Here is a 26,056-nt window from a genome sequence, read left to right on the forward strand (position 1 = left end):
TTAGATGCTCTAAAGCAGTGATTCTCAACTGGTGGGTCGGGACCCAAAAGTGCGTCACGGACCTGTACTGAGTGGGTCACGGACAGCTGGTCAAAAATAAATAAATTTATAAATACTCACTGTCTCTCATGTTGGACATGTCTTTTATTCTGAAAGAAAAGTTTCTTTTGATAGGCATACTGTGAAATGCATGCTGCACAGGAAAATATATAGATTTATGTTAGTTTTGTTTTTCTTTTTCATAAAAGAGTATATATGTGTGTGTTTTCAACAGCTATTTTTAAAAAAACCTAAATTTGGTTGGTTGAATTCTAAAAAAAAAAAAAGAAAAAAAAAAAAAGTGGGTTGTGATTTAATGACTGTAGCAAAACGTGGGTCCCATGGTGAGACCAGTTGGGAACCCTGCTCTAAAGGGCCAGATTTGGCCCCTGGGCCTTAAGTTTGACAAGTGTGTTAGTGGGTCTGATTTAAAGTTGTTCACGTGTAAAAGCAGAATAAAATGCTCAGAAAATAATCAAATTCCCAACTTCGAACAGCGATAACGCCACCTTGAACTACAGCATGTGCACTGAAACCAAACAAGGACAACATAAAGGAGAAAGGAGGTCAATTGGAGGGGGGGGCAGGGGGATTTATGTGAATGTGCTTCACTCTCCTCCCCTAAAGAGGGAGGAAAAAAGCTCAAAACGAGGGAAGAAGGGGGTTTCATTCAACGCTTTTTTCCCCATTTCTAAAAGAGGCTCAGAGTGAAAGAGAATAATGTGGGGGAACAAACTGCAAACGGTTTCATTCCTCCGTTGTTTTCAGGACAGAGTCGTCTCCCAAGATCTTGCAGAGCTCATTGAGGCGTTGCTGCATTTCGGGAATACCGGCGAGCTGCGTCTCCAGCCGCTGTTTCTCCTCAGTGAGAGAGAGACGCGTGGCTGTGTCCAGCTGCTCAAAGCGCCAGCCGCCTTCCCCGTCAAACTGCAGCAGGTGGGTGTGGTACTTCCTGTGGGAAGACGCCAGGATTAAGGTGGAAAAAAAAACCTTCTACAGTTGTTGTGACGACGTTGTTTTACCAGAGAGAAGGTCGGTGTGTGATGGACAGCAGGGAGATGCCAGCATCTTTGGCCGCCTGGAAAATCTTTCCTTCTACGTCGATACTCACAGCACTGGTGCACTCATCCAACAGAGCGTATTTAGGCCTGATGTACACAAGCGGTATTTTTATTCACATTTTGCAATGCTAAAAAAACCCAACAAAACTTCACACTTATTACCTGTGAATAGGGATGCAACGATTCACTCAACTCCCGATACGATTCGAATACACGATACTGGGTTCACTATACAATTCTCTCACGATTTATTTTACAAAATGCGACTTTTTTTTGGGAAAAAAATTAGAAAATACTGTACTATTTTCCTTTTATTTTTCATTGTCAAAAGAATCCCTTGATAAACTATTCAAAATAATGCAATTTAACTAAAAAATAAATCCTGAATGAAATAAATAAAGGAATAACACAAATGAAGAAGAAGCTTATTAATTTAAATTCTGGTTGTATAGTAAACAATGCAAAACTGCATAATAGTTCTTTTTCTTTTTAAAAGTGCAACTGAAAATGTATTTTGTGTCTTAACAAGACATTGCACTGTATTTACGTCAGATATTTGTTTGGACCAGCAGAGGGCGGTGGTAACCCAGTGGTCGGTTGGCATGCAGATATTCTTGCAGTGAAGAAGAGATGCTATGCGCTAGCAGACAGAGCTAATAGAAAAACGTGACTTTTACAGATATTCACGTAATATTACAAATATTCTTTCGGTAATATAAGGGTAAGGAATCATTTATGAACATGTTTAAGAGTAGAAGGCGGCCAGAAAGAAAGTAGTAGCAAATTCCGCCCGCCGCCTACGCTTCTGGACAAGAGAAGAATAAATAGATAGCGCCCTCTGCAGTACTGCAATTCCATTTTCAGAGTATCGATGTGAACCGTGATACCTATGAATCGATTTTTAACTGCCTTACGATTAATCGTTAAATCCCTACCTGTGAACAAAGAGCAAACTGGTATTCCTGACTGGTTTTAGATAAAATTTTAAATTGTACAGTTAGCGGCGTCAAATTATCACGTTAATTCCAAATAATTACGGCAGTGGCTATCCGTACGATTGACGTATCAATATACTGACATGCTATCCGTACACAGCGCAACTATTTGGCCAGTTTAGGTCACGTGACTAAGACTAAACCTAACCCTAACCCTAAAAATGTTTGCGATATAGGCTTATAACCTAACCCTAAACCGACATACTTGTACTTCGGTAAACGTACCAATAGCACCAGGGGTTGTCCGTACGGCAACCATACAGAGACACTTTCATTAATTAATTACACTCATGTTTACTGCGTTGTTTTTTAAAAATCTTTAACTTCATTTTTTCTGTTTGCAAGTTTCCTTTAACATACGCACATAAACGCAAAGCAAGTTACGAGTGCAGCAACAGCTAACGTTAATGTTAGCTAATGCTATAAAGCCACTTATTTGTTATAAATCAATCTTATAATCAACAATAATGTGATGAATTTGAGTGAAAATATTTCAATTTAAGGGCTTTTCTCAGTAATTAAAAGTAAAAAAAGAGATAATATAGAAAACTTAATAATCATAATCAATAAGGCAAATCAGTACGCATGCGCGATTCCCGGGTCAATATATCCGGGTCAGAGTTCACGACTACCCAGCGTGTCAACAAAGCCCCTGTCTAGCGGAACAACCGGCTACTTATACGGACTTTTAGGCATTTACTTTGCTTAAGGTCGTTTTAAGGCAATATGCCAGGGTCCCATTGTTCAGTGCGTGGCTGTTCCAACGGTACACGTGGGCTTAATACGTGGATGAAAGAGTTTTGCCCCGTTCACGAGTGCAATAAAGGAACCTCACGATGTATATGCGACCCGCCATACGTACTCACCCCATTTCCTACTGAAAGAAAAGATCCAGAACGTCGTGCCGAATGGATTAAATCAGTAAGTTTGACATATACTGTACTACATTAAAGCTAACTAGTAAACTAGTATATAAATATTATATTGTGGTGTACATGTTAGAGAGGTGTCTCTCACCCAGCAGGTTCGGGGGCTTTTCTCGCCACAATATCCCCGATCCCCCCAGGATCAACTGTCAACATCGATCTCGAGCAGAGATTTATAATCAAGGTTGACAGCCTCTCGTTCCTGCTGTTTTGTCAAAACTATAGGCGCTTTTTGAAATGACATTGCCCAAGCGAGGGCCACCAGTTCTTTCTTCCTCTTCCCAGTAACAACGTGTTCACGTCTCTTACAATATTCTTTTAAAACATCCACTTTACAACGCTCAAAATATTCAATATCTTTGTCAGACTCGGCCATGTTTACGTTTTATGATACGAGCTAGGCGGGAGCTGGGTAGTCCTGACCTTTGACCCGGACCAGCATGCTTTGCGCGCAGCGAGATGCCGAATCCGCTTATTAATCTCTCCATTTTTTTAATCTCTTGACAGCACTACATACGGTTCCTGCCTGGATTACTTGATATAAAAAACAAAGTTGTCTCTGCTCACTTGTGGTAGAACATACGAGCCATGCCCATTCGCTGCTTCTCGCCTCCAGACAGAACGTCCTTCCAGTCCAGCTCTGCATTCCAGCCTGGACACGACAGGAAAAGACACGGGGAAGAGGTTTCAAAACCATACAGTATGTCTAAATGCATGGGCAATAGGGAGGCACTGAAATAGAAATTCTTGGCCGCAAAAAATGAAAAATTAAGCACAGAAAGAAACGATTATGCCAATTGACCTTTCGCAAAAGCCCCACCCCCTTATTTACTTTTGGGATGTCCGTCATATTCCTGAGTTGGCCTTGTCTGTAATGGCTGGGAAAAGTCTAGAGCGTGTTCGTGACTCTTTTTGGAGCAATACCTGCGTGATATCCTCCAGATCCAGGTAAAATGGTTTACAATATGCTGTGGATTTATCTCTCTAATAAATCAAGGAAGTTCTGCATACATGTGTGTGTTTGTGGAGCAAATTTCTCCCCGACACGGTGTCTGTTCGACCTGAAACTTTTTTGACTGCTTCCACAGTATTTGGTGATTAGAAAACAATATTAAAAATATTTATTTAGCACTGACAGTAAAACGACGCACAATGTACAATGAAAATAACTACTAAATAAAATGTTTAACTTGACTCTTGTAATGTATACATTAAATAATAATGTACAGGCCTATAACTGATTGGGCTCCTGAAGTGTTTAAAATATGATTTTCAGTTTTCGTTCAATCCGCATCTGATAAGTCACATTTGATATCATAAAGATTGGTCAATTACAAAGGGAGATATGAATTTTTGAAATTTTGCCAATGATGAGAGAAACAAATTCATAAATAATGTACTACCTTCTTGGCAGAAGTAACAAAATTAATGCCTTGACTTGTACTACAGCTTTTTAAGTGGGGGCAGTATTGAGTCACTGTTGGTTTTGTTGATTCATTTTACATTTATTAATTTGTTTGTTTGTTAGCAGCATTACATTAAGTAATAGTACTTAACAAAATTTGTCAAAAATTTTAACTAATATAATAGACCTTACACCAGCGGGGCCACAAAAATGTGTTTGTTTGATCGGAGGGCCACATTATGTATATTCATGTCAGCATTTAGATTAATGAGCGATCTGAGCAATAATACAGGAAAGAACAAAGAGTTTTTCTAGTAATGTGTGTTTTTATGTCATTCTGAGTATATTTGTTGTTGTCTTGCCTGTTGTGAAACATTTTGTGCATTTCTGTAGTCCTTTTGTGTACTTTCCTGTAAAATATATGTTTTTTTTGGGTCATATTGTGTATTTGTGCTGCCATTTTGTGTTTTTAGAGTAATTTTTTGTCTGTTTCTGTTGTCATTTTGCTTGCTTGTTAGTACTGTGGGTTTGTGGAGTAATTTTTTGTGTTTTTCTTGTCTTTTTGTGTATTTTTTTCTGTATTACTGTTGTTTTGTTCATTTTAGTAGTAACTGTTTGTGTTTTTGGAGTGTTTTCTGTCTTTTCACCTTGTCTTTTACTGAACGTTCCTGCAATGTTGTAATTCTTTGTATTTTTTAATGTATTCTTGCTGTTGTTTTGTGTATTTTTCTGTCATTTTGTACAATTACTTTGGGGGCCACATAAAATTAGATAGAGGGCCGCCAGTTGCCTAAGTCTGCCTTACACCATGGAAAATTCCATAAAATTGTGGATGAGATCTGGCTTATTATACTGATTCTGGATCAGTTTGAAAAATTAAAAATTCTCTCTCATCATTGGCGAAATTTCAAAAATTCATATCTGAGTTCCTTACGCAAATCATCAATACAACAGTTTCTTAAAACATTTCTGAAAAGCAAAATGATCCTGGTTCTATTACATAGTATTCTGTTTAAAAATTATACATTACAGTGTTTATTCCTGTCATGGCACAAGTCCGTTTTAAGTCTGCCAGTTTTAAAGTTGTGGGCAATACAAGCAATGATGCCAAAAGCCAGCAAACCTGCTCAGGAGCTCTTATTCATGGCCTTTATTTATTTTAACCGTGATACAAAAAACTGTTGGTCAGCAAACTGTATCTATACTGTAACCAATGCGAGAGTCTCTGATTGTAATTTTCTCATCATTTATTTAATGGGAATCCTAAAAAGTGTTGAAGGGATCGATAGACCACACCAAGCACTTACTGTTATTAGTGGAAACTCAGTTCAACCACCATCTTTAAACCAGACCGAGGCAGCCAGCGGCCCCAAGGGCCACATGCGGTCCTCGTTCCAAAGTTAATGAACAAAAATGACTTCAAAAAACATCCAAATTACAGAAGAATAGACGAGACACCAAAAAAAACATGAAACAGCAAAAAAAAAAAAAAAAAAAACACAAAATGACAACAACAAAAAAACAAAACACAAAATGAAAGAGAAATCTTAAAGTATGACAACAAAGACCCGGATATACTGAAAAACGACACCATAAACACGAAAATGACTCAATACACACAAAACAAAGCAAACAAAATGAGAGGAAAATACACAAAACTACTTTAAACATACAAGAGAAGAACAAAAGCGCGAAGAAATTTAAGAAATATATAAAAAGCGACCACATAACAACCCAAATGTAGAAAATTAAAGATAATTTTTAAAGTACAACAACAAAAACACAGAAAACGACAACGCATATACCCAAAAATAACACCAAAAACACAAAAATGACTCATCACACACAAAACAAATACAAACAAATTAATAGGAAAATACATAAAAATCACTTTAAATATACAAAACAACACCAAAAACACTCAATCCCTTCGTTGTTTTTTCTTGCATTAATGCTCAGATTGGGCATTATTGTAAATGCTGACATGAATATTGAAAATACGGCCCTTGGATCAGACAATCACATCTGTTTGGCCCCCGCTGTGGTCAAAGTAGCCCACGTCTGGTTTAAACAGTAAGATGCTGCTTCCCAACACTTCCTGTTAGGACTTTAATGTAGAAACACAGAAATGTGTGTTGATTGCATGTTGGACAGTTCACAACTAAGGCTTCTATTTTCCATAATCATATTTCTATGTGAGTCTTCATGGGCCCCTACCTCCCTCCCTGGTGACAATGTGATTCAGGTTGACTATGTCCAAGATGGCTTCCAGCTGTCTGTCACTGAGGCCTCGTGCACTCATGTCTTCCACCGAGTCTGGATAGATGACCTGGTCCCTCAGCGAGCCCATGGACATGTACGGCCTGCAGACATTAAAACACAGCTTAGCCTCTGAGTGGCTCTTTGTTCGTCTCCACCTTTGCTGAGTGTGCAGAATAACTGCTCTGACATGGAGGAACACACTGAGAACAAACACTGAGGGAAAACAACACCTATTGAGCCTCTGGTTACTCTGTTGTAGATGGAGTGATGGGTTCTGTTACAGCTGCCAGGTGGTTGTCACATCCCCTGTATAAAATATTCACTGCACTGAGGAAGCGCTGTCAGCTGAGTCAGCAGTTCTGAGCGGCGCAGGCTTGGGTTACGGCTCAGAGCTTCAGGTTGTGGGTCACGACTCCATCTCTTACTCACATGTCTTGCACTTAAAGCTCCATTACACTCATGGCTTCAATGCATGCTTGGTTGTAATGTTGCATGCTGTGGTTTAGCCAGTGTTGGGAAGATTACTTTCAAAAAGTAATTAGTTATAGTTACTCACTATTTGTTTTAAAAAGTAACTGAGTTAGTAACTGAATTACTCTATAATAAAAGTAACTCATTACCAAGGAAAGTAACTATTTACTGTTAAAAAAAAAAAAAGTTGCTGTATGTCAAAAAATTCAGATTTTTTAGATGCGTGTCTTCACTCCTTGATATAATGAACACTTCACATGCATATTCTTGCCTTTGACAACAAATAATTTAAAGTAGTGTTTGTATCAACACCTTAAAAATGACAACGCCCACCATCTCTGCTGCTTCATCAAATCTGCTGTGTGTGTGTGTGTCGCGCGTGTGTGTGCGTGTCGCATGTGCTGGCACGTCGCCTTAGCTAATCATAATCGCTCACCTTGTTTTTAACCCACCTCCTCTTGCTGGCACATGTGTAAAAACACTAGCTCTGATTGGCTACCATGAAACATGACGCCGCCTAAGCCAATCATAATCGCTTACCTTGTTTTAAACCCACCTCCTCACTACAGCTGCGTATGACCCCAGGGCTGCTTTCGGATCACAGTTTATTCAATCAATACATGTAACGCACCACATTTAACGTTCAGTAACGATAACGGCATTTTAACGGCATAAAAAGTAATTAGTTAGATTACCCCGTTACTGAAAAACAAACGCCGTTACCTAACGCCGTTATTCCAAACACTGGGTTTAGCATTAATGGGAGTCCGAACGACGATTTTTCTCACATGCAAGTTTTGGGGACATTAACATTTACACTAGAGCAGAGCAATATACATAATTAACAAACAGCTGCAAAATATGAGCCACTTTTGGCTTGTTCTCATCCCAGGGACAGCACGTGTGAGTGAGTCCTTTAATGTGGCTTGTTTAGGGGAGGGTTTGAGTTAGGATGCATTCAGAAATCCATCTAACTGAGAGGTGAAAGCAGCTACTCCTAAAGCTAGTATTTTAATTTGGGATCGACCAATATGGGGTTTTTTTTAGGGCCAATTTACGTCATAAAAATGACACAATGATGATAACAAATGGTACAAGTCTCGATCAAAAAGGCACATTTATTGAAATTAACTCACTCTGTGCCATTGACGAGATAACTCGTCATTTCAGATCCAAATGCTCAGTGCCATTGACGAGATAACTCGTCATTTGCGTTTTTTCATGGGGATTACTAGAAAACACGCTGGCGGAGGTCCCTCATCAATATCTAAGCTGTGAGGTGTTGTAGTGACCAACTGTGCCCTGAAGATGGCAGCAGTATACCTTTAGATGAGAGATTAGCCACTGATGCTACCATTAGCTGGGGAGGAGAAGCAGGAACAAGTGAGATTAAGGTGCTACAGAGTGATACTGTGACGTATCCAGCAGCTCACAGCTCCACATACTAACACAGAACATGTGTGGACCTGAGTATATTATTGATAATGTTGCGATGGTGAGATAAAACCAAACGGGTCATCTCTGCGTGTCGGGAGGAGGAGGCGGGGTACAAAATACACCCAGCCTGTGTAGGAGGTAGCAGCGCACCTTTGGATGAGAGATCATCTGTGCTCAGCAGAGTTAAGAGGGAGAGGAGGAAAGGTGTTTATGAGACAGAAAATTGCGCTACGTACAGAGTTGACGTTCCCAGCAGCGCACACTCGACCAGAGCAGGTGTGGAACTCATGGATAATGTGGCGACGGTGAGATAAAACAATAAAAAAAACGGGGAACGCAGTGACACTCTGCATGTCCGGGAGGAAGAGGAAGATGCGTGTGTGCAGACTGACGGGAGAGAAACTTGGAGGAACACCAAAATACAGTAAGAAATCTATTCAACTCTGACCCAGATAAATAAATAATAATAATTTTACAATCAAAATCCCAGTCTCAGTATTTTTTTTTTGTTTTATATAAGGAATCAATGTTCAGATGTTAGAGTTGTCACTAAAGCAAAAAAAAAAAAAGCTTTAAAGTCACTGACAGGGTTTTTTTTTTTTTTTACAAAAAGGCTGTTTTCTCAGCTTTTTGCCCTGAAACTGAAGATTTGTGTAAAACTTGCTCTATTTAACGGCTGATTACAAAAGAACGAAACGAGCCAGAAACAAATTCTTTTTTTTTGATGAAAGTAGAGGCTTCAATCTTCAGATTTCAGATAGTCATAGTAGAAAATATTCTGTGGGTCTTTAAAATCAGTCAAAATGCTCAAAAAATGGCTGGCACTGAGGGGGGGTAAAACATCTGAAATTGGCTGGCACTGAATGAGTTAACAAAGGTGAGGTTGAATGACACCAAGTAAAAAATATTGAACAACTTATAAAAACAGGTGATGTAGAATAAGAACAAGTAAAAACCAGAGTGAGACATCTCATGAAATATTATTAAAGAGAACTGTTCATCCTTGTCCTGAAAATAGCTTTGACAAAAGTTGGCCTGACTGAAGATATATTTTATCAACAGGATTATGGAGTATAAATATATATAATTATAGTATTAAACACAAAAGAAACCATGAATAATAGTCCATTCCAACATAACCCCAGAACATAAATTAACAGACACACGCGCACGCACGCACGCGCACGCACGCACGCACGCACGCACGCACGCACGCACGCACGCACGCACGCACGCACACACACACACACACACACACACACACACACACACACACACACACACACACACACACACACACACACACACACACACACACACACACACACACACACACACACACACACACACACACACACACACACACACACACACACACACACACACACACACACACACACACACACACACACACACACACACACACACACACACACACACACACACACACACACACACACACACACACACACACACACACACACACACACACACACACACACACACACACACACACACACACACACACACACACACACACACACTCCAGCCAGCCAGCCAGCCAGCTGCTCGTTAACTACAAGTGCGACACAAAATGGAACCACGGAACAACGCTGAGTTAAACAGTTAAAAGATGCTTTGAAAGTTTAAAACCTGCCGTTGGGATTGAAGTGCTTCCTTCACGCTCTGCTAGTGGGGGGAGGGGCTATGCAGCCTCTGTCTGCAGCAACACAGAGCAGCCTGAAGCAGTCGCTCTGTTAATAAAGTGGATCGGCAGCGCGCGCATCGGCCGATGCCGATCCACATAAAACACGCAAAGATCGGCTGATTCAATCGGTCAATCACTAATTTTAATATAAAATAAGATTAAAAAACACGTCGATATAGGCGATATTGTAATTTTCAATACAAGTGCAGTGCCCGTAGGAATTATGTATTGCTATAGAAAAGTGGGAGGGTAAGTAGCTTTTTCATGGATGGCCAATAATGACAATTTTAATTGAAAAAAAAATGCTGGTCAACGTAATCATAATTGAGTTATAATTGACCCCAACCCTGCCCCTGTGTAAGTTCTGAGTGTGACTACTTTCCTGACCTGACCTCCGGTTTAGGCCAAACTTCCAAAGTGTGTATGATAATGTGGTGATGAGACTGACCTCTGAGGGATGTAGAACATGTGTTCAGGGGAAGGTTTGTGCAGCCTGCCGCCGTACACGGGCCACAAGCCACTGAGGATCCTGAACAGAGAGCTCTTCCCACAGCCGTTGGGCCCCGTGATCAATAAGTGCATGCCCTCTTCCACCTGGAAAACAGACAGTGATCAATAACGGCTGCACAGCAAAGCCGACCATCCGGAAGTAAATCTGCAGTTGAGCTGTGAGCTTCTACTGAGCACAGAGAGGATGATATCAGCCTATCATCAGCATCAAACATACAGTAAAACACATGGATACAGGAAGAGACAATTGAAAGGCATGTGCACTGGTACACTGTTAAGATTCTTTTACCAGGTAGTTTTTTTTATCAGATAATATTTTATCAGATATTTTTTATCAGGTACTTAATTATCAGATATTTTTTGATCAGGTAATTAATTATCAGATAATTTTTGATCAGGTAATTAATTATCAGATAGTTTTTTATCAGGTAATTAATTATAAGATTTTTTTTATCATGTTATTAACTATCAGATATTTTTTATCAGGTAATTAACTATCAGATATTTTTTTTATCAGGTAATTAATTATCAGATATTTTTTTATTAGGTAGTTTCTTATCAAATAATTTGCTTGAAAAAGATGAAAAAAGTTTAAATTCGCGCTTAAGTTTGTTAAGATCTCCACTGTAAACACTCTGGTTGACATTGTTTTGCGCATTGCATTGTGGGATGTGGAGTCCTGCAGACAAATGATGTTCAATTTATTGATCTATAACGCCTACAGTACGTCTTTATCAGATAAAAAAAAAATGACTGTCTCCAGCAGCTTTAACAAATGTACATACAGTATGTGTGTGCTGGACATTATTCGTATGTTACCCTAAAGTTGAGGCAGGACACGACGACATCTCCGTTTGGAGTGATTATGGGAACGTTCTCGCACACGATGCCGTTATCCACGTCGATCACTTCACCTGCGAGGAAAACGAGAGGGAAACATGAGCACTGTGGAGCAATAATGAGGAATTAGTCTCACATCAGTGTAGATATGGTGTGGTTAATACATACTGAGCAGGAATTACAGGGTTAAAACCATAAACCAGTCTCTACCACCCAATCTATTTTTCATTTTAGATAGGACATGCAGCCAAAGGCATTTTGTGTGTTTTTTTTGTCATTTTGGGAATTTCTAATGTGGTATTTTATGATATTTTATGTAATTTTCTGAAATTGCGTTGACATTTTTTGTTTCTTCGGAGTCATTTTGTATAGGCATTGTTGTTTTGTGTGTCCTTGTAATCCTTTTGTGTTTTTTACAAGTCATTTTGTGTATTTTTGGAATCTTTAAGTGTGTTTTTGTTGTTACTTTGTGGAATTTTTCTGCTTTTCACTGCCGTTTGGTGTGTGTTTGTACGAGTTAATCCATGTAATATGTTAGGCTTCATATTGTTTCCAACTTCTTGCATTACAATTTTTTTTGGGGGGGGGGGGCGGACAAAATTGAACCACAAAACTGGTTGAAGTGAACCAACCCTTTATCTCCAGAGGGCCATCGATGTGCATCTCAGGCTTGCTCTTCTTCTCTGGTCCTGCTGTGGTTGATAAAGACGATCGTTTGTAAATGCCTTTCTGCACATCCTCGAACACCACAAACATGTTGTGGACTCTGGCAGTGTAGCCTGCTAGCTCTGTCACCTGCCACAAAACACACACACACGTACACACGTCAGATAGTTTTATGGTCTAAATAAAACACATTCTCTGAAGAAAACAGCATGTGAGAACACATACTGTATGCTAAATGCTGCATGAAGAAATGCTGAAGAAATGTTGAAATTAAAAAAGTTGAACATTATTTAACAGGTTCTGATGAACTATGGCTGGGCCCGCAGGGCGTCTCCACGCTGAATAGCACGTACCATGTTCCCGAGAATTCAGTGAAATGATTCGGTTCCACCGAGTAAAACAAATGACATTGTGCGAGGCATAATCGTAATCTACGTTGAACTGCCTGTCAGCTATGTTCCGATAAATTTAGAAATTACTGAAAAAGGGGGTGTGCCCCCGGGCCCCATTTCCCAAAAAGGTGCTCCGAGCGTCTCATCATATTCATTCATAGAGTATTCATACCAAACTGCATTCCAATTTAACGAGAACTAATGGAGTAGTCATTTGAAAAATGGGGCCCCAGGGGACCCCCTGGCACCCCATGACACGTACGGGGTAATAGACCCTGTTTATATACTGTATTAGTATGTGCCAATGATTTGGTACCACCAACCGTCGTAATATTTGACTCTCAAATAAATAAGAAAATCAACTTTTGTTTTGTTTTTTTTGGCGCTGGGCCCCAAATCAAAAATCAGGCTCCAAGCGTCGATGCGTACACATCTATAGATTATACCTACCACATTTCAGCCCGATCCTTTCACGAATAACAGAGGAGTAGTGATTTTAACTAGTATACACAACAACAACAACAACAACAACAACAAGAAAACGTGAGTGGCCTAAAAACAATGTTATGCATTCAATTTCTCACTAATAAACCCTCAACACAATGCAATATAAAAACTGTAATTCATCAGACTAGAGAGAGAAAAACAAAAGCCAAATGTGTGCTTAGATGCAATCGAACCCTGCAGAGAGGGACAATGCAGAATGTTGACACAGCTTGATTGATTAAAACAAACATATTTTTGAAAGAACGACAGACACAGAGACCTGGAGGCCTTCCTGCTGTGAGTGCAGACTTTACTGAATCTCATACACAAGTTTATTTCTCCTGGGGAACTTCTATCTAACATTAACCCTCCTATTATCCTTGGGGTCAATGTAACCCCATTCAATAATCATCATTCAAAAAAGAATAGTGGACTTTTTTTTTTTGCTTCATATTTCATGACTTTTCCTAATTTGATGGGTACAAGTGATTTAACATAAAATCATCATGATAATATATTTTTTTAATGCATATTGCATGCATTGGCGTTCCTCTGGGGTCAATTTGAGCTGTGTAAAACTTGTCCGTCTGTGTGTGACCCATGTGTGACATTACATCCCTACACCTGCAGGTGCAGAGTGAATACTTTTGAGTTGATACATGACATGGAACAGCTCTTTCACAGTGAAAGTGACATAGAGGACTTTATACTTTTTGATCATGTAAAGCACATTGAGTTGCCTTGTGTATAAAGTGTGCTATACAAATAAATTTGTCTTGCCTTGCCTTTATAGTGAATGACCCCAAATATGTTACATAAAAATAAGTAAATAAGTATATTTATGAGAGGAAAGGAGGGTTCCCAACATCAATCAATATGACACATTCTGTAAAAGCCATGAATGTGCACCCAAAAATTAGAAAAGATTGGGATCAAAGATTCTCAAGATCCACTAACTCTAAAACTGAAAGTTTGACCTGATGGCGGCGCTACAGGAAAGGTCATATCATCATCACAACCAATAGGGTGCATACTCATGTGGTCATTAATGTTGTCAATAAATGTAAAAAATTTGGATGTAAACTACTCAAGATAAATGTATTTTAATTTAAAAGTTTGGCCTGATGGTGGCGCAAGAGAAAAGGTCAAGGGCTTATTTATGTATTCAAAATAAACAAAGTGCCTGACACAAAAACTTGGTCAACAATTTTCTGAAAATCTGCAAATATCCTTGGGGTCAGATTAGCCCCAAGGGTAAAATGTGTTAGTGATATTTGAAGATAACAGGAGGGTTCAATCATCAACATTTATATTTGCAAATACATTCAATAACTTTTGTATTAATATTTACTTCTCTATTATATAAAAGATTCATTTTTGTGCCCTTTTGGCTCTTGCTGATTTTATTCCAAACCACTGGTCTCAAATATATCATAAGCTCTCCGAACAGGTTGGGAATCACTGGTCCAAGCACTGGTTGCCTACTGTTGCAGTATGATGACTCAAGTGTCAAACTGTCTCTGTGCCAAATAAGGCACTTCAGCAAAAGTGCACTGTGCATGTTGCACATTATGAAAAGCTTCTGGGTCTGTTCTCTTCGAGTGTGTCCAAACAATGTTGAAGGAACGGCTCTAAGAGCTGTGGAAGGACGGAGAGAAAGTGAGAGGAAAGCTGAAGTGCAGAGATGAGAGGTCAGCAGATGGAGGATTATTCACGGCTAGGCTAAGCCCTGAGAGACACACACAGAGCGTCGCTGCTGGCTGACCTACTGTGTATTAAGTGGCATTCAAAGAAATCCTTATGAAGAGCCGATGTGTGACAGTGTGGTGGACCATTAATCAAAGTGGAACCTTTGTCTGGCCTGTTGTATCTATTGATTATTAGTATTATTCAAAACATCACATCATGCAAGACTACACTCGTGTGAGAAAAAACTCAAACAAAATATAACAAAAAGACAGTCATCAAGATCCTCCGCCAGATTGGTTCTCATTATAACTCACAACCTTTTCCTAAATGTATAAATCTAACTTAGATGTATACATAAGAAAATATTATCACATCAGAATATAAAATTACTAACTATCTCAAACGTTTTCTAAGAAAAGCTGTCCCCTTTGAAGATACCTCGAAAAGAGGAGAAAAAAAATGGCACAAGGGCAATAACTCTGGAAATAATAATTGCGCACTTCTCATTTTCAAACTCCATCAAGGTATTGATGCCCTGAAGCCACACACCAAATTTGGTTATCGTATCTTAAACAGTTTCTGAGAAAAGCTGTCCCCTTTGAAGACACCTCAAACAAAGTATTTAAAAAAAAACAGAACAAGGGCAATAACTCCGGAAATAATTATTGCACGCCTCTTATTTTCGAACTCCATCAAGGTATTGATACCCTGAAGCCACAAACTGAATTTGGTTATATCCTATCTTTAACAGTCTCTGAGAAAAGCTGTCTCCTTTAACTCAGACAGAGCTCAAACCTACATCCCCCTTCCACATTTTTGTGGCGGGGATAATAAAATATGCCATTTGAAATGTCACTTAAACTATTAAAGAAAAACAGACTTTGGATTGAGGTTGAGTGTTTTTGTGCCCGCAGTGATCAAATAGCTTGGGTTTAGTGCCAGTTGTCTCAAAGGTCAGGGAACTATAGTTATCCTTCATGTTCTTTTTCTTCTTCTGACTTCCCACGTGTGAAAACAATCACCATATTTTGCACAAAGGTCCAGTCTCTTGCCAGATTGATTCAGCTGCAAAAACAGGCCAATCGTCCTAAACATGGCAGTACAGCAAGCCTCTAAATATCAAATGTTTGAAAATTGAAAAGTAGCCCCAATACTGAAGAAACTTTTGGACACTTAAACCTAATGCAAATTATGAAGTCAATCACTCTGGTTTTTTTTTCCCCAAAAAATAAAACTTATTAAACTTATCTCTTTTTTTTTTGTTGCTCAATTGACACCTACACAAACGATCTACAAATATTTGCTTACAGTGCATCAAAATGTTTGACCATAAATGGCGATGTAAACATATTGCTAATTCTTGCTAAATGAATTATCAATGTTATTAAATGTCATATAATTTTCATAACTGTAGTCATTGTAGATGATGTCAGAAAAATATCATAATTCTATTTTTTTACAGCATTGTGAATTTCACTCTAACATGAATTGTGAACATTTGGAGTCAATGCAAAAGTTGCATTTTTTTTTTTCACTTATGAAGCCAAATTGCCTTTACACACTAAAAGATTCTTGTTTAGCCTAAAATCGCCTGGCCCCGACCCTTGCTGCGCAGCCGCTATAATTTGATACACATTCATGTGATTTTTGATGCAAAATCACCAATCAGTTGTTTTATTTGTTGCTTATGCAAAGAATCCATCCTTAGGTTTTAAGTAGGCTTTACTGAGACTTTAATTCAGTATTCTCAACTTGGTCCCGATTAAATGTTTAACCACAGCTACAGCTATCATGTTTGAAACCAGAAATAGATGATCTATTCATAGAAATAGGTCATCTTAAAAATAAATATGAGGAAGAAAGTACCCCCAGTTGTGTCACTGCTAACTTTATACAGGTAAGTAACAGTAAACAATGTTATGTTCAAAGGCAGAGAGTGTAGAGCTGTGATTAGTCAGGAATGTTCTTCCTCTCTGCTGTCAGTGGAGAAAACTCACATGCATTTCTATGGCATGCACAGGCTTGCTGCACTGCACCGCACCTCACCACATGTGCCAGATCGTCTTAGGAAGTGCAACAACATGCTGCTGTGTGATTCACTGAGGTTTGACACGCTATCAACCCGTCAGGGTAATGTAAGTTTCCCCTGTTAACCACAGATGCAAACCAATATTCCTCATTCACAGTCACGGAGGAAGCAGCAGGCTCATGAACACAAGTACAAACAGCTGCACCTAAAACCTTAAACAGTAGGAACAGTCCGTAGTATTTGAGGGGTTAAAACACAATTTTTTTTTTTGTGGCTTATTTCAACATAAAAACTACTTCCCCACGATTGTGTTTAAAGTAAAAAAAAAAAAGAATAGATTCCAGTCAGTCCTCCTCCATCTGTTTAGCCACGTCTGACCACTAAATGTCAGCTGGTTGAGCTACAGAAAGAAACAGGCAAACAGTCTGTTGTTACCATGACAACCACTGTGCTTCAAGGCTCTACAAGAGCAAATAAAGGAGGAAATAAAAAAAAATTTAAATATACAAACATCCAAAGCTGCAGGAGGACAAGCAAATCACCTGCTAAGTTGCCAACATACTTACTATCACATAGGGCTGGGATAAAAGATAATTATTTTAAACAAATAATCGAGCGATTATTTTTTCGATGCATTGATTCAAACAATCAAATAATTCATTTTTCCAGCTCAATTTGGTTCGATTCGATTATCTCCCCATTAATTGACTAAAAGTAATTTATACATGTTGATTTACATATCTAAACTGAAAAAAAATGTGTGTGTGTGTTGTCCTTTAGGAAGTTTAAGGGAAAAATAAAAGGTCAAAATGCAAAGAAAAAACTCCAATAGTGCGCGCGTGCGGCTGCTGCTGATATCCATCCGGTCACACCCAGGATAAAGGACGAGGGTTACGGGGAACAGCTACCTTCGACGAACGAGTGCATGTCTTCACTGCTTTTCACTTTTGAACCTCAGAGGAGCTACTCGCACTAGTTATTCACCGACGCCGCCATCTTTGTTTTGGTCGGACGAGGCATCTGCGTGCACATTTTGCGCCGACGCGTTGTCCCGGCCCTACTATCACAACATATACCGGTACATGTATTGTTTTTTCCCTTATTGGAGCCATTTTCTACATGTTGATAAACTATTACAATCCCATTGCATGATAACATTAACTATTATCCAAATTCTTTTAAAAAATATATATTAAAGAAACCTTGCGATTGACATGTACTGTAATATAATAATATACATGGAAATGTTAAAGCTGTGTTTAAAAAACGTTACAGAATAGAAAGAAATGAATCTGCACCTCTTTGTAGGACGACATGATCCTCTCGATTGCGTCAGCGCCTGAAGCCAAGAGGTTTCTAGCTGTGGTGAAGGCCTCCGTCCTCTCACTCACCATCACATGTGTGTGTCCGTCTGCTGTTTCTAAAGGAAGGACAGAATACACGTGGGAACTGAGTAAACCTGGTCTTGCATTAGTAACTAGTGAGAGTACGGATGTTTTCATTGAAAAGCGAGAATTAGGTTTTTTACACACATGGGATTTTTAAACACGCAAACACATGTTGCAGAGCTGAGCACACCGAGGATTGCCTCTGTCATACAACAAGAATTCTGTTTTGCATATTTGCTTCAAAGGAATATGTAATCCTTTATATATCATATAATCATTTATATACCATACATGGATATTCATATAATGTGGATATATGTATATTTATAAAGTAGTATGTACTTTTATCTAAATGGATATTTAAGTACATTATATACATCCAATATTATACATTTATATGGACATTTATGTAGTATAGGTGCAATATATATTTATATGGATATTGGTGTATGTATAATTTTAGCAATGATGAGATAAACTAAAGGGTGTAAAAAAAAAAAAGTATACCTTACCCTACTACTTTTTCAAAATTGTGTATGATTTTTTTTTTTTAAACTTTGTTTTCCTATATTTTTAAATAAAGTTAATTTATTCATTTATCTGGGCGTTTCTGCCACACTGCCTCAAAATTATGGCAGAAGGAGATGCAAATACATTATGAAAATGTTTAATATTTTTTGTCACACATTTCAGAAAATCAACCCCATATATGATATATGCTCATGACACAGAGTGAAACATTTCATGCCTTTACTTCTTGAAATTTTGATGATTATGGCTTATAGATAATAAAAAGCCAAAATTCAGTGTCTTGGAAAATGTGAATATTACATCAATAAAAAAGGATATTTTAAACAAAAATGTAAGGCTTCTGAAAAGTATGCTCATTTCTATGCACTCGATACTTAGTTGGGCCTCCTTTTGCATGAATTAGTGCATCAATGTGGCGTGGCATGGAGGTGATCAACCTGTGGCACTGCTCAGGTGTTATGGAAGCCCAGGTTGCTTTGATAGCAGCCTTCAGGTCATCTGCATTGTTGGGTCTGGTGTCTCTCACCTTCCTCTGGACAATAACCCATAGATTCTCTATAGAGTTCAGGTCAGACCAGTTTGCTGGCTAATCAAGAACAGTCATGGTCATTGAGCCAGCTTTTGGTACCTTTGGCAGTGTGGGCAGGTGCCAAGTCCTGCTGGAAAATGAAATCAGCATCTCCATAAAGCTGGTCAGCAGAAGGAAGCATGACGTGCTCTAAAATGTCCTGGTCGATGGCTGCGTTGACTGTGGACTTCAGAATAACACAGTGGACCAGTGGACTTTTTCTTTGTTCTTCTTTCGCATGTGCCGCAGAATCAAAAAATGTCCCCATTCACTCGATATGCGTGTCTGAGGTGAGGCCCCGCCCACCTGCGACACATCCAACTCGGTGAGTTTCACTGCCTGCTGAAGCGAGGAGCTGCACTCCTTTTTCTCCTCTCATAAACATAAACCACCAGTGAAAAAAGCCGGTGTGATTAGCGGCTAATGCTATCCTAGCCCAGAGAGAACTTTTACCTGCTACTACCACCTCCTCGCTGATTCTCCTCCACGCCAAATCCTTCCTAGTCCGGTCCCGCTTATAAAGGCTGTGTCATTCAGCTCCAGGTGGTCACACACAGCTTCTACTCCATGGGTGAATGGGTGAACAGAGCGGTGTCCATGTTGACGGCCTGACATCATTGCCAACAAAGACTCTGATTGGCTTTCGTCATGCGAAACAGTCGCAGGAGTTCAATATTTTCAACTCTTGCAAATGTGCGTAAAATCGGGAGCGCGCTCACATGGCCAACGTTCTTGACGTGCGGATCAGAGGGCACCGCCGCACCGGATAGATTTTGCATCTGGGACACATCTATCCATTGACTTTGTATGTAATCTGGACGTACGGACATTTTGTGACGCATCCGGTGTGAACGCAGCATTATATCTTGACTTCATCTGCTGTTCTTCTTGGTTTCCCAACATTGTTCACTTTCTCACAAATAGCCTGCTATATTGCATTTCTCCTGTTTGTATTCACATGTGTTGGCTATAATTCATGAACAACTTTATTCACCTCTTCCAATAACATCTACAGAACGTCACTGTGCCTAAAGTCTCCATGTTGAACACCATAACAAGTGCCAAACCCTCGTTAAAACGGGCGGACACCCCCTCTTTTGCGTACTTTGTCATTTGGACAGGCAATCATCGAAAATCACCCAACAGGTGGACAAACAATTTAGTTATTCCATGAATACCCAAGTTAGCACCCAAAGTGCCTCAGAGGCATCATCAGAGCAGTGTCTGATGTCACCCACCGTTTGGTAGACGATACATTGGCACGAGCTGCTAGCTTAACGGTTTCTGTCTGAGGACAATGAGCTGAGTACTTAATGGGTTTCCTACCATTGTCAGCGAAACCTGTGGCTGTGATAATGGGCACGGCCACCATGACGAGGCCACTCCCACTCCACACGTACTTCATGAGGAACTGCTCCACCATGATGTACCACAGACGCTTGGACAGGATGAGGTTCATCTGGTCAGCCAGGGCCCGGTAGCACTTCTGAAGCTGACACATTTCCACCTGCAGTGCAGAACATAATCCATCATGCAGTAACAGAGTCAGCAATTATCTATATTAGATTATTCAGGGCACAAAGCACAATATAACATAGAGCAGAGACGGGTGACTTTGTGTGAAATTGTCATCATTTGATATACTTTTTGTGTACATTTGCTCTCTCATTTTTTGCTCCGCCAATAGGTTATATTTTGGCTGGCTTTATGTTATTTTATTTTTGTGCGTCTGAAAACAGTCCAACTCAAAACCTAAAGGATGGATTTTGATGAATTTTAGGGATGATCCGGATCAATATCCTGCTTTGGAAGATCAATGAATCCCTATGTTCAGCTCTTTGTGGTGGTGGTGACTTTGCACAATACATGCTATGCTCATAACTTCCGTTTCATTTTCATTTTTAAGCATTCAACCACACAGCCACGTGAGAGAAAGTGTGAATGATCATGCACCATGCTCTCTCTGAGTGCTCTCACCTGTATTTTCGTAGTCAATTTGTATATTTTCTCTCATTCAGTTTGTTATTAATGTCGTTTTGTGTGTTTTTCTGTGATTTGGGCATTTTACTTTGGGGGCCACACAGAATTAGGCTGTGGGTTGCCAGTTACCCATGTCTGCTGTGGAGAGGGCACCAGTCCAGGTTAAGGCTAACACTGACACCCAGTCAAAGACACTGGGCATGGTTCCACAGTCCTGTGGCTGAGGGGGCAGAGCACACCACTGCCTCACCAGGTTTGTTCTTTTGCTAGATTTGAACGAACCTCTGATCATCTTAAATTGTTCCACGTTGTTAATCTGATAATTTAACAACATTGTGACTCAGTTGTTCATACTCTCATATTCAGAATACATTGTGGTGCATTTCTTAAATTTTATTACTCAAATCTCAAAGATATATGATGCAAATTATGGTAAATTAATGAAAGAAATTACTTCTACTTGGTAGAAGGGTGGAGGTGGAAACAATTAGGATGAACATCCAGCCAAGAAAACTACTGTTCCTTTTTTTCAATCACTTCCAATTAACATCTCCAAATCCACCTTTAGAATATGAGACAAATATTAATCAAGGTTTTTATGGCAAAACAAAAAAGTGAGGATTAAATACAAGACACTGTTGCTTCCAAAGAACAAGGGAGGATTAAATCTACCAAATCTAAGGAATTATTTCTTGGGCGCACAGCACAATTTACAGCCCTTATATTATGGATAACTAAGGACAAAGATACAATATGGGTGGAAATGGAGCAACGGGCAAGCCTAACGATGGAGTTAGGATCAATACCCTTCTTGATCAGACCACAAAACGCTAAGGATTCAGAATGAATGGATTAAAGAAACAATAAAAATATGGTCAGTCTTCCAAAAAGAATTACATATATGAAATTCAGTCTGCAAAAGCGACTAAAATTGCTAAAAATCCAGATTTTGTACCAGGTAGGATAGACAAGAAAGAGGTTGATATTCATTGCACAAGTCTTTAAGGGACAAATCTAAAAATCATTTGAACAACTCAAACAGGAATTCAATTTACCAAACAGTGACTTTTACAAATATTTGCAATAGAGACATTATCTCCACAAACATAAGCAGTGGCAAAAACCAACCAGGGTAGAAGAATTATTCATGTTGTGTACAGAGGATACGCAGGCAAAAAAGGGGCTGATTTCAAAGATTTATAAAGCACTAGAAAAAGAATGAACTGGAAACGATATTGACGTCAAACAAAAATGGGAATTTAACAAAAATTACAATAACGAACGAGGATTGGGAGGACACTTTTGCTTCAGGACATAAACTAACAAATAGTCCATCATGGAGGGAGTTCGACTGGAAGTTAAAGATGTGCTTTTTTCTTACTCCAGGTATCACAGCAAAATATAATAACATCTAATCTATGCTGGAGGAACTGTGGAGCGGTGGGGATTTTACTCATATATTTTGGGATTGCCCCAAGATAGTAGAGTTCTGGAGAGGTATAGAAAAGGAGATAGAGAAACTAGTCGGTATTAAACCTCCTTTTGTTCCAGCTCTTTATATGTTAGATAAAGACTGCAACTTCTTGCTGAAAGAGACGCTCTTGGTGGCAAAAAAGACGATCACAGCTTCATGGATGAACCCACAAACCCCCCAGTAGAATACAATGGAGACACAAAATCATCAACTTATGCACCAGGAAAAGATTACAATTAATGTTAGAAAAATTTGGGAATCAATTTTGATAATAATGAATGGGCCATAGACTCCTCCTCTATTTAGTTATTTTTGATGTTTATTTTTGTTATTATTCTTGATTGTTGTATGTATGATTTTTTTTGTGTGTGCTTTCTTGTTTTTATTATGATTTATTATTATTTAATCATTCTGTATCTGTCCTTGTCTTCATGTACAATAGGGGTGGGAACCTCTGGGTACCTCATGATACGATACGCGATACAAAGCTCACGATGACGATTATCTCACCATATGACGATACTGCGATTATCGATATATTGGTCAGAAATCAATCTACGATAATCTATGACATAACAAGAAAAAAAAGATTAAGTGAAAAAATACAATTTTTATTTGATATCTCTGAAAGACAATAAATTGAAAAAGTGTCCTATGAACAGTGACACTATTTTAGTGCAACATTTCTGTAAATAGGTGTCAACATACCAATGTAAACGAATAAGTATCTCCAATAGTGCTTTCTGTAAACAAAAAATAGGGTCTTTTTTACCAGTGACACCATTATAGTGCAATATTCCAGTAAACAATATATTGGTTCCTTCAACAAACAGTGACAACATTTCTGTGAAGACGTACCTGCACATTTTTGTGAAAAGGCAGTTTAGGTAAAAAAATAAAAAATAAAATAAAAAAAATAAAAAAAATACTTAGCGCGAGCATATCGATAATCGATCACGTGAAAAATATCGCGATATATTGCCGTATCGAGATATCGTCACACTCCTAATGTGCAGTACATCTCACTGTTCTGTTTTGAATGGAAAATGTTCTACATAATTAAAAAGTTCACAGAAAATAAAATAAAAAATCTGGCAAGTTTGGAGTAGTTAAAGAAAGAGGATAAAAATAAGCAAAAATGGGCTCAAATTGTTATATATATATATATAAAAAAAAAAAAATAGTCTTAGTTTCTTATGGGCTTCGGAGACCCCAAATGGGATCCCTACCCCAAGGTTGAGAACTCCTGCTCTATATACTGTAGTTGTGCTGTGTGTGCTTACCTTGTGTCCTCTATAGAAAGCTATCTCCTCAGCATTAGCGATGATCCTGGAGTGCACATATCTCAGGTAGCCCTTCCTATGAGCCTCCTCTGCCACCAGCTTCCCAAACTTAGGGGAGCAGGCCCTCAGGACTTTGGCCGTGGCAAAGACCACCAGGCCGGCCAGCAGCGTGGGTCCTGAGGCGTTGGCTCCCCTGGACCTGGCTGTTTGGATCAGGGTGTAGGAGGTGAGCATCACGTCCAGGATGGGCTTGGTGAGGTTGGAGTACAGATGAGCAACAGACTGGGAGAACATCATCACGTCTTCTGTGAGGGACTGGTCAGGGTTGGCCAGCCTCCCGTCCATGTTGCTGACTTTGTAGTAGGTCTGCTCGGTGAAGTAGGTCCTGTAGGCATGGTCCACCAGCCGGGTGCGGAAGGCCAGGGCCAGCTTACACTCCAGGTAGCGGATGGCGCTGTTAACGAAGGTGGCTGGGATGGCGATGAGGAGCCATTTGATCAGCTGCAGGATGAAGCGTCTGGGCTTCTTCTCCACGATGGTCTTCACTATCTTTCCATCCAGGCTGGCCACGTAAATAGAGAGAAACGTCCTGGAGATGAGGGCCACTGAGTGCACACACAGTAAACCCAGCTCTTTGGACACCAGCTTTGGGAAAAGGATTTTACCAAGTTCGAGCATCTGATGGAAAAATGCCGCATTCACCCCGGGGGAGGACTTGTGGTGGAGCCCGGCCTCTGTGTGGGCTTTCCCCGAACACACAGAGCCATTCTCCGGCTTTGAGCGGTGCTGATGTCTGGCTGTGTTCTTCCAGAGCTGCCTACAGAGGATGGGATACAGCGTTTTAACACCGTAAGCAGCCGCCGCCAGACACACGGCTCTCTTCACCGCAGCAGAGCGGTCCCATCGAGCCCTGGACGCCGCATCCAGGATGGTGGACATCTTTCTCCAAGCTTTTAGTCGTCCCTGAATGCGGTCTTTAACACAACCATCCCCCAAACCCGGCTCCCCGCGCAGACATCGAAACTAAAATGTTTTTTTAATGGTCGGATTGATGTGGAGAAAGAGCGTGCTGCATATACCGCTACATCCTGCTTGTTTCTGGATCACTGTAAAGCTCGCAGGACTGAAATACTGTCGTTTCCTGTGTTCTACTTTCAAAATAAAACGCAAGTACATATTCACGAATAGAGCAATTCTTAGCTTGTGGGTTGAATTCGCCTTCATTTCCGGTTGCACTGTACTTCTTTTTGATAATTTGTCTTGACTGACTCCGTGACTTTTAAAGCGTCGTTTTTCATTGGTCGCGCCCCCAGCGAAAGATGATTGGTTCAGTCTGTGACGTATATCCTCTAAATCTGCTGTACAACAGTGATAAAAAAGTGAATACATAAATACAATAAAATAAAAAATAAAAAAGTGATTTAAAAGCCAAGATATTTCCTTAGTTTAAAGTGCATTAGTTATTTATTGTGTATCGCCCCCCTTCAGTTACTTTAATATACTTATTCTGTTCATGCACAATCTATCATCATTTACCTTTAAATCACTTATTGGTTTACGAACGACTGACTTTTGCATATGTTTTTTGTTCTATTTATTTATGTATTGTTTATTTATTTGGTATATGTTGTTTGTTGTAAATTGTAAACTGTAATGTGAGTACAGGGAGAGAAAAAAACCCCTGAGAAAGTGCTTTACATTTTCTCGTCTTTATCAAATTATTATTATTATTATTATTATTATTATTATTATTAATAATAATAATAATCATGATAATAATACATTTATAATTATAATATGCTTTATGATACTTTACTAAACTAAAATATGTAAAAATAAATTAATAATTATTATTTTAAGAACTCCCTTTGGCCTGTAATATTGTTATAAACCAAAAATAATTTGTCATTTAAAAA

General features: G+C 39.2%; 1 protein-coding gene across 1 annotated transcript; it reads right to left on the minus strand.

Annotated features, from left to right (window-relative positions):
* Positions 1-346: 346 nt before the first annotated feature.
* On the minus strand, positions 347-25,256 carry abcd2 (ATP-binding cassette, sub-family D (ALD), member 2). Its single transcript, XM_028449645.1, has 10 exons — positions 24,141-25,256; positions 20,730-20,910; positions 18,215-18,336; positions 12,287-12,449; positions 11,634-11,728; positions 10,753-10,898; positions 6,644-6,789; positions 3,589-3,673; positions 1,062-1,187; positions 347-991 (listed from the first exon to the last, which is right to left on the minus strand). Exons 1-10 carry the CDS (start codon positions 25,077-25,079, stop codon positions 787-789), a joined length of 2,208 nt encoding a protein of 735 aa, XP_028305446.1. The 5' UTR covers positions 25,080-25,256; the 3' UTR covers positions 347-786.
* Positions 25,257-26,056: the final 800 nt, after the last annotated feature.

This window comes from Gouania willdenowi, chromosome 6 (genome assembly GCF_900634775.1).
Source record: "Gouania willdenowi chromosome 6, fGouWil2.1, whole genome shotgun sequence".
NCBI lineage: Eukaryota > Metazoa > Chordata > Actinopteri > Blenniiformes > Gobiesocidae > Gouania > Gouania willdenowi.